Source organism: Trichosurus vulpecula, chromosome 1 (assembly GCF_011100635.1).
Source record: "Trichosurus vulpecula isolate mTriVul1 chromosome 1, mTriVul1.pri, whole genome shotgun sequence".
NCBI lineage: Eukaryota > Metazoa > Chordata > Mammalia > Diprotodontia > Phalangeridae > Trichosurus > Trichosurus vulpecula.
Genome location: NC_050573.1, coordinates 261,414,399 through 261,424,356, shown reverse-complemented (window position 1 = coordinate 261,424,356; position 9,958 = coordinate 261,414,399). Strand labels below are relative to the sequence as shown.

At 35.9% G+C, this 9,958-nt stretch overlaps 1 protein-coding gene across 1 annotated transcript; it reads right to left on the bottom strand.

The window, feature by feature from the left end:
* Positions 1–3,232: 3,232 nt before the first annotated feature.
* Positions 3,233–9,676, bottom strand: PPDPFL (pancreatic progenitor cell differentiation and proliferation factor like). The gene is made up of 5 exons (XM_036741019.1): positions 9,527–9,676; positions 9,096–9,202; positions 6,573–6,650; positions 6,375–6,474; positions 3,233–5,096 (listed from the first exon to the last, which is right to left on the bottom strand). Exons 2-5 carry the CDS (start codon positions 9,148–9,150, stop codon positions 5,084–5,086), a joined length of 246 nt encoding a protein of 81 aa, XP_036596914.1. The 5' UTR covers positions 9,151–9,202; positions 9,527–9,676; the 3' UTR covers positions 3,233–5,083.
* Positions 9,677–9,958: the final 282 nt, after the last annotated feature.

Genomic DNA, 9,958 nt, shown 5'->3' with positions numbered 1-9,958 from the left:
GGATTGAATGAATCTCAAAGGCGGAGAGATTACTGAGAGATTGTGGTAAAGGGAGAGTCTGGAAGCAGCAATGAAGAGAAAGAATTATTCCAATGCCTCTACCATGAACAGCAAATCAGGGTATATGAATGACAGCATAACTAGCTCTAAAATAGAAAATTCTTTTCCTAAAATCTTTACCATTGAATAAAAAATACAATTCCCATTACTTTGCTGAGAACAAATGTTTACCCATGTTGATCACTGAAATAATACAAGGCTAACTGGAATAGTATTTATAATAAACCAGAAGTTTATAAATAATTGCTTAGAAGCAGTTGACAGCACAGTGGACAGAGCACTGGGCTTGGAATCAGGAAGACCTGAGTTCAACAGCCTCAGACACATTGCTAGCTGTATGACTCTGGACAAGTCACTCAAATTTTGTTTGCTTCTGTTTCCTCTACTGTTAAACAGGGATGATAATAGCACTTACCCAACAGGGTTGTTGTGAGGATCAAATGAGATAAGACTTATAAAGCACTCAGCACAATGACTGGCATATAATAAGCGCTACATAAATGACTATTTCCTTTCTCTCCCCAATAGTATTATTAAAGCATACCTAAAAAAATCAATATTTCATGATATCATGGAATTGTGTGTATTTACCTTTTAAGTGGTTAGGGGGAAATGAAATTCACTTTTTTTAAAGTTGCATATAAAATGCTTAGCACGAATTTTTTCCCAAAGTTTATTTAAATGTATTTGTTGCCTTTTCAGGGAAGCTGTGTCATCAGGAGGATGCCTTGTGTCAGTGAGTACAAGAAGATGGAAGGAGTAATAAACAAAGTTTAAGATGAAGGGAAGTTCACTATCTATTGAGCTTGCAATAAGAGATCACAGTGGAAGGGATGGGAAGATTGTGAATAGAATTTTAGGGAGGGGGAAGTTAGGTTGAAAAGGACAGCAATAAGGGAGCAGGCAGATAGGGCTAGGGAACTAGATTTAGCAATTCAAAAAGCAGTGGAATGATTATCATTTGATATGATGGGATAGAATATGCTAACCATTCACTGGAGGATGAATTCTAGTAGGTTAACACAATCCCCAGGAGGTCAGAACACTGGTGGAGAGGTGGGCCAGGCCCACAGTTGAGCCACAGTAGAGTAAGCAACAAGGCGGGGCCTTCTCGTGGTATGGAGGTCCCAGCCAGGAACTCACCAATCCTTGAGTCCTCTTTATGGGATGAAGAGGTACTCCTTAGCCTGAGAGGGCAACCATTGAAGAGTTGATGCAAGAAAGAAACTCTCCTTCCATTCTTTTGCTCTCCTCTAAGCTGGTTTGATCTTCAAAATGAGAAAATACTGCTCTGAAGGATTAGAATGACTTACCAACTGAAGGACCAGCATGATTATTCTTGGTATTAAAATATTGTCTACCAAGTAAAGAATGTGTCCAGAAGGCTTAACTTCCCCAAATAAGATTCTCCCCAGAATAAAAAAATACTTGATAATATCCCAACCTGCTACTTCACTGTATCGATGTAAGTCTGCATTAGAGCTTCAATGACTGGGGTCCAATCTGTGAAGGAGGTTCTAGATTGGAGTTTCCTAAGCTAATCAATAACAGGGGCAATAGGGGAAAAGCAAATACTCAAATGTGGTCACTTACCAACATGAAATCATTGCTGCTGAGAGATGGGGGGTCACCGAGTGGAGGGAATAGAGGAAGGCACAGGCAGGAGACTAAGGGGTAGGTGCACTTTTAAAATGTGTAGGTTCACATCACTTGCTGTTTGATTGCCAAATGAGAAATTTGAACTCAAGTCTTATAACTCTCATTTGACATTTAGGATTTTAACATCAGATAAACATATCAACTAATACCAGTTAATTACATCCATCTTTGAATGGTAATAAAACTTTAAATATGATATTGCTGACATTTTTATATATTTAAAAGTATTCTAAGAAATTTGAGACATTTGTCGTCATGTAAGATATCCAGCTTCACGACTTTTTTTTTTTTAAACTGCAATTTGCAGGCTATATGAATAGACAGATACCTCTAAAATCTGGCCCAAACTCTCCAAGGAGAAAATGACTTCACCTTTGATGGCAGAAGTAGGACTAAAGCTGGCCACTTGATCTTTCTCTTGCTCATATTCAAGAGGGGTATTAGACTAGAATTATACCCATCTTACTCCCCGCCTCCAGCAGTATGACTTTTCAAGGTTCAGAACAAAACTTGTTTCCCTGGTGATTAGCCTTTAGCTTATACTCTCCACCATACCTCCTTTCCACCAAACACTGATTACAACAAAACCCGTCATGACTGGCAAATAATGAATAGACCAATTTATATAATTGTATAGGAAATGAAATTTAGAGAATTCATACAGATTAGAGTATTCATACAGATTAGAGTATTCCAAAAAATACAAATGAGTGAATTAACTCTTGAAAGAGAAAAAGATAAGATTCCAGAAAAGGCCCCAATTTCACCACCACCACCACCCCAAAAAAATCTCTCTGTGAAGTTTCTAGGGAAGCAAGCTGGAAATCTGGGGCATGTTGATGAGCCAGCTTCCCCTATAGTCCTGCTGCTTCCAAAGATTTTCCACCTGTTGCTTAGAAAGGGGATGTCTCTGAGATTTTATCCAGTATGTACAATAGATATTCCATAAATACTGTTGAGTTAAATTAAGAGTTACCTAGATTCCTTTTTTAAAATCCTCTTTTCAAGCCCATTCCACTGTGTAAAATTCATTCTGTAAGGATGAAATCCAGGATAGAATGCCTATTACCCATCATTGTTACACTATGAATAAACTCCTATGAGGGTTAAGTTCGTACAATAAATAGCTATTGAATAAATAATTGAATGAATTACATGGACACTTTCTTGAGTTAACTCAAGAAATTCTTTTCACTTTCAATCAACATTATATCTTTTCCCCTCCCCCCCCAAAATAATCAAGAGGCAGCATGGCATAGTGCATACAGCACTGGACTTAGAATCTGGAAGACTTGGTTTCAAATTCTTTTTGTTTTGTGACTCAGTACAAGAAATTTTTTCTCTTGTGCCTCAGTTTTCTTATCTGTAAAAGATGAGTAGTTGAACTTGATGGCTTCTATGATCCCTTCTAGCTTGGAATACAGCTTGGGATCTATGATCCTAAGAACTTACTTAACAATTGGTCATATTCTAAGAAGGTTAAATTTTTATCATCATGACAATAGACACAAAAATGTGATCAGAAAATTATTTTAATTATAAATAATTATACATTTCACAATGAAGTATTTTAACATATAAAACCAGTATTATGTATCATGCATATACAATTATAAAATTTTTCATTCTGCAAGAATTTGAAAACATTGTACAAAGGAAATAGAAATGAATGTTTAAGAAACAACTTCTAAAATTAGCACCCAAAGGTAAAGAGTGGGCTCTACATGATTTTTATATATTTGTCAAATAACTCAGCAAGTATTCTGACAACATTTCTCTTGCTATATATACCAAATAGCAAAGAAAAAAAAATATGAGGCACAAATTCATTTGGTTTATCTGTAGATTTTTTTCTAAAATTACTAAACACAACGATTAATTTGAATACTAAAAAACAAGCAAAAATATTACTAAGGAAAACCTTTCTACTATCCTAAAACATAAGGCACGATTACCAGTAATTTGTATTTTAGACACAAACAAAGCGAGGTTAGGACAGCCTAAATAGGGCCTCTGTCTTTAACAATGCACCCATACATGCAAGGTGAAGTAGACATCCCTCGCAATTATCCAGAAGATTCAAGACAAAAGTACATTTTCTTTCATATATATAAATCTCAGGCAAAAACAAACAAACAAACAAAAAAACTCAGCCAAAACATAACTAATCAATCACTCAGCAAGCACCTATTAAATACCTACTATATGCCAGGCACTGCACTAGCCTCTAGCGATACAGATAAAAGCTAACGTCTCTGCCTTTAATGTAGTCTACATTCTAAAAGGGAAAACAACATGCACATACATATATATGTATATATAGAACACACACACACGCACACACATGAAACGCAGATACAAGCTAACCTTGTAGGGGAAAGCACTAAGCAGCAGCAAGGGGACTAGGAAAGATCTCATGCAAAAGGTGGTCCTTTAAGTTAAGCCTTTAAGGAAACCAGATTCCAAGAGGCAGAGACTAGGAAAGAGAGCATTCAAAGCATGGGGAACAGCCATTGCATATGGGATGATAGACTCAATTTTCTCCCTCACTTAGTGATAGGCAAATGGCATTCTTTCTGTGGAAACAGAAATGAATGATTTAGCCTATGAATTTGGTCACGATAGATCGCCGCTTTGGATATCACTATCCAGCGACTAAAATGAAATGACTACCTCAACATACCTCAACTAGACAAATTGGTAATAGACAAAAGGGCAATTTCATATATTTTTGAAGATAGTTTTTGAACTATAAGATTGTATGCATAAGGATATAATGATAATTCTTTTCTGTGAGAAAAGTTCCCATAATATCTGACTTTCTCTCTGACCTTCTCTGAAAGGTCTTCCAAGTGAATGTAATGAGCATTATTCAAGAAAGTCATTTGATGTCTGGGAGCAGGGAGGGGGCATTTGATTTCATGCAAGCATTAATACTTCAGTCAAATTGAGATAAATTGAGAGGAGTCTTTTCCTTAACATACAAACAATCTAATAACAACAAAACAAATCAACCTAAGAGATTATTGTGTAAATAATCAAAAGATAACTTACATGAATGATTATGTATAAGTATATGTACATACAAAATATATACATTTGAAAAGGCACACATCTCAAAAAGTACACTTCTTAAGTAGCATCACTGCTCTTTATGTTGCTGACATGTACAGAGACAGCTTCAGCACAGAATAATATGACTTGAATTATCATTGCATCTTCTAATGTCATCTCCTCTCCCAACTGAGGTTTCAAATAGGTTACTGCCTCACTGCCATGGAGTATGGTCATCTGGAATATCATTAATGTTTAGGGATACGAATGTGTTACGGTATAGCAGGCAGAGGCAGCTTGATTGTTGGAATCAACTGCTAATGCTGTAAAAAAAATAAAAAAGGAGAGTTGAGCATATTACAAGACTGTTCGATGGATTCCAGAACAAAGATTGGCAGCTACAAGATGCACAGGCATAACTGGCCCTTGGGATGTCTGTATTGAGAGACAAAATAAAGTGGTGGCTTGAGAAATCACCTAGCTGAATCAAGAAATGGACTTGTTTCATGGGGAAAAGAAAGGATTTGGAATTTTGACCTAAATTATCTAGTGTGACACTTGACTGAACAAACAGGTATCTAATCTTTTCCCACATTTCATTAGGTATAGCCAATGCTTCCAAAGACATGATTAATTCCAACATTCTGTAGGCTTTAGACCCAGATTTTTTTTAAACATGATGTCCACAGACCATTGTAGGGTCCATGAATTTGGATGAAAGAAAAATAAGTCTTTGTTTTAACTAATCTCTATGTAAAATATAATATTCCCTTCAATTATTAATTGGAAAAATTATTCTGAGAAGTAATCCACAGACTTCACTATATTGACAACAGAGTCAATGAGACAAAAAAAGATAGAGAATTACAGTACAAGCCATTGGTCCAATGGAATAATTTGTGTTTGACTATGTTAAACAAGTAGGTTTCAGTAAAAAAAAAAGTTTAATGAACACAATTAAGTATCTTTTTTTTTCCCTTGTAGTGAGAGGTATAACACTTTAGTAAGCAGAAGTCTATAGAAAGCAACAAGTCTGATATACACTACAAATCTACAAACCTGTATCCATAATGATGGTATAGAGCAAAGAGTGAAGTTAGGGACACAGGACTTGAGTTTGGCTCCCAGCACTGTTACCTAGTAACTGTGTGACCTTGGGTAGGTCCCTTAACCCCTCTGCATATGAATTTCTTCATTTGTAAATAAGGGGGCTGGACTATATAACTTCCAAGGTCCCTCCCAACTTCAGATCTTGACCTGTGATTTGGATTTAGTAGTTAGATTGTGCTAAAATTAGCTAAGATTTCTAAAAGGGTCATGGTGGTCATGGTTGTTAGTACACAGCCTCTTAGCACTTTCCCCCAAAATGGCCCTGCCCATGACCTTTTCTTGTGTTTGGAGTTAAGGCAAGGGAAGGATAAGGTGATGATCTCGAGGTAAAAAGAAGTAAAATTTGGGTAATCACAATCACTGTCTGGTAACATGACAAATAATAAAGCTCTTATTGTTACATTTTATTTAGAAAGATCTTAATTGTTAGGTAGAAAGGGAATTAAAGCATATAGCTTCAAAATTATTACCCAAAAAAGTGCAAAACTTACCTATAAACAAACAGATCTGTCCTTTCTTTATCTGGAGGAGAAGGATCTGAATGGAAAAAAGATTTGAACCACCAGGTTGATTCAGCTGCTTCAGGTAACCCTAGAAAAGTAAGTATAATTATGCTTAGTGACTGTAGTTCAGTAATGACAAACCAGAGAGGGGGAATAGTTATGAGTATCATTAACTAAATTAATTACCTTGATGGGCTTTCTCTACATCTGTTAAGTGTGCAGGGTCAGAGCCAGAGAAAGAATTTACTGAAGAAATACTGGATTCTGTGGGGGGATAATAATATTAGTAACAGTAAAATAATAGTATATATAAATATAAAAACACTTTAGAAACTTCAAGTGTTATATAAATGCCACATATGTACGTACGTAATTATCAAAAAATGTTGTCTGTAGTCAGACCCATATTGTCGTCAGAATTTTAGTCCCATCACAATACTGAATAATTAATAATAATATTAATAAAAGCATCTATGTAGCACTGACTGTACCAGACATCGTACTAAGCAACTTACACATATTTCATTTGATCCTCAAAACAACACCATTTTATAATTGAGGAAACGGAAGTAATCAAAAGTTAATAGACTTGCCCAAGGTCACACAACTAGTAAGTGTCTAAAGCTAGATTTGAACTCAGGCCCAGCACTCAAACTACTGTGCCATTTTCTTTACAAGGTTTTTCTAGAGTCTTTTTTGTTTTATAAAAACAGTGAAACCCTCATACTCAGGGAGTTTGTGGGCTGCATGCCATTTGTAAATACAGAAGTTGTCAATGTGCCTGAGAACCCTCTATTCCTAGCCCAGACTCAGACACTAAGATATATAAAGCCAATCACTAAATGTGTCCTTAGTGCACAAGACAGAATGTGCTTCTTGTACTTACTGAAGCTATTGCTTGGTTTCTTTATAGTTTCTTTCAGATTAACTGTGATCTCAAAAGCTAACCCTCAGAGAAATAATTCAACATTACTAGTGGGAAAGAGGATCAGAATTTGGTATAATAGAGACCCTGAGTGGATACAATAATAGGGATATTGCCACCTAGAGAAATCTCTCAATTCAAAGTCTTCAGAACACTCACACGTTCACAAGGTAGTGTTACAAAAAAGTATGCCTAGAGTTTCTGTTATTCATAATATTGGATCCTTGATCAAGAGCTGGAAAGAACCTCAGAGGGCATCTAGTCTAATTCCCTTCATTTTAGAGTGAGGAAGCTGAGGCTGAGAGAAGTTAATACATAGGTAGTAAATATCAGAGGCAGGATTTGAACTCAGATCATTTGCCTCCAGAGACAGTACTCTTTCTACTGTATGACACTGTATGTATGTATTATAAAAATAAACTATGTTTTATATTACAAATATATATTTGTTGTGATATGTATATTACAAGTATATGTTGAAATATTTTATGCATGTATGTGTGTATATATATGCGTGTATATATGTGTGCTTAGCTTGCCAACAACTGCAAAGGGATTAATTGATCAATAAGAATATATTAAGTGCCTACAATGTGTCAGGCATTATATCACATGCTATAATCATAGACTTCTCATAATTTTCTAAATTTTCTGTAAAAAATCAAATCTCAAATGTTCTAATTTATGGAGTCTATTAAAAGCTGCTTAAAATGTGTGTACATGTACACTCACACTTTAAACATATGTATTTAGATAATTTAAGAACATATACACTATGTATATACACACACATATATAGTTATATTCAGATGTGAATTTAACTATAATTAGATAGGTAGAATGTGTGTGTGTGTGTGTGTGTGTGTGTAGAAATAGAGAGAGAGAGAGAGAGAGAGAGAGAGAGAGAGAGAGAGAGAGAGAGAATTTGAGTGAGCCTATGGGTAGAAGAACAATTAGAAAATCCACAATGTAGAAATGTGTTGAAACTTCTATTAGGAAGAACAATCATTTGGCTCTTTGGCTCTTTATTAAGTAGGACCTTTCTATGAACTAATTCCAAATGTAAGTTTTGTGAACTTATTTTCTAAGCCTGTTTCCATATTATGAATCCCTAAGATGTACAAAAATGCAATATGTATGCAAACATCCAGTGGAATTCAAAAACATGGTTTGTTTGTTTTTTGGTAGTCACTACAAGAGTGAATTTTCCCTAATGCCTCATCACTGTATGGAATTGACCTTGGGTTCTCTAATTTATGCCAGTGCAATGTAAGCACTAGAAGTTTCTCTCTAATCCAGAAAGACTTTGAGTATGAACCTGGTGAAAGACTGCTGACTTCATACGAGCATAGATAAGTTTAGAGAAACTCATTACTAGATTGACCACAAAGTGATGAATATTTTGGCTAGAAAAACTTTCAAAGACCTTCAACCAAGTCACAGGGTAGTTGTGATTTGCCTCAATACATGGATTATCTACATCATATCACAGGTAACTGATGTATTAAATTATGAACAAGAATGTCTTGACTGAGGCAGGACAACTAACTAAAAACTACAAATGTAAAATCATTGTTTAAAAAAGGATCCTACCAAAAGGATTTGCTAATTTTTCTTCCTTGCCATATGTGTGTGTGTGTGTGTGTGTGTGTGTGTGTGTGTGTGTGTACACACACTGGTGTTATATTGTGAATTGTGGCATATTATATAACATATTTTATATTCCTCACCCACCTCAGCCTGCAAAGAAAAGACAACCCTATGGTTAAGACACATTGACTTACTTCGATAATACTGATTTTGGGTCAGCAGGCAGCCGGCTATGGATACGGAAGCCATAGCTGCACAAGAAACACAGCACAAAGAGAACTATTAATAGAAACCTGTAAACCTGTAGCAAAAAGAGAAAAGTAAGAAAATAAATTATTATTGTTTATCCTTTCCTAATGTAAACATTTTGCAAATATTGTGACTTTTCTTTTAAACAAATTAATAAATATCTAAAAGAAGTGCTTTTAATCAAAAACAATGCAAAAATGTGTTTAACAAACCCTTTGAAGTGAAACCAAACTACCAAATGCAATCAGTAAGGTTAGATTTCCTGGTAAGTGGAAAGGAAGATGCCTGTTCCTAAACAAATCGTTGTCAACAACTCATCATACTTAAAGAAACACAATAGGGAAAGCACCAAACAGACCCCACTGCAGTCTCTCACCTATTCGTCTATTTTCTCCAGCTCCCAAGTTGCTCAGCAGTGTCTCCAAAATGTTCAAGACTCAAAAAAGCTAAGTTAACTCTGTCTGTCCTTTGGGCAGTAGATAGACAAGAGTGGTAAGCTAGGCAGCTTTCCACCTGCCCCATATGTGGGCTAAGGCCTTCTAGCTCTCTTTATATCAGGGAGGCCTGGTTGGGAGTAATCTGAGCCCAGGGGAATTGCAGAAAGGATGGCAATCAGCCAGCCAAAGGCATAGGACACAACTTCTCCACCTGTTCTCTGGGAGACCATGCAAATGTGTTGCCATGAAAAAATCTAAACTGGGTTGGGCAATGAAGAAAAGTTCCCAGTGCTATTTTTGAATTCTCCTTGTAAAAGGTCAATGGACAGAACAGCCCCCAAAATGCTCACACTCACTGACAGTACATTTAT

What these genes read in the sequence shown, in the direction of transcription:
- PPDPFL (XM_036741019.1), bottom strand. Translation starts at nt 9,150, where the DNA reads ATGGCTTCCGTATCCATAGCCGGCTGCCTGCTGACCCAAAATCAGTAT. An exon ending in CCAAAATCAGTATTATCGAA is followed by an intron (nt 6,651 to 9,095) that starts GTAAGTCAATGT and finishes ATCCCCCCACAG; the next exon opens with AATCCAGTATTTCTTCAGTA. An exon ending in TGTAGAGAAAGCCCATCAAG is followed by an intron (nt 6,475 to 6,572) that starts GTAATTAATTTA and finishes TTACTTTTCTAG; the next exon opens with GGTTACCTGAAGCAGCTGAA.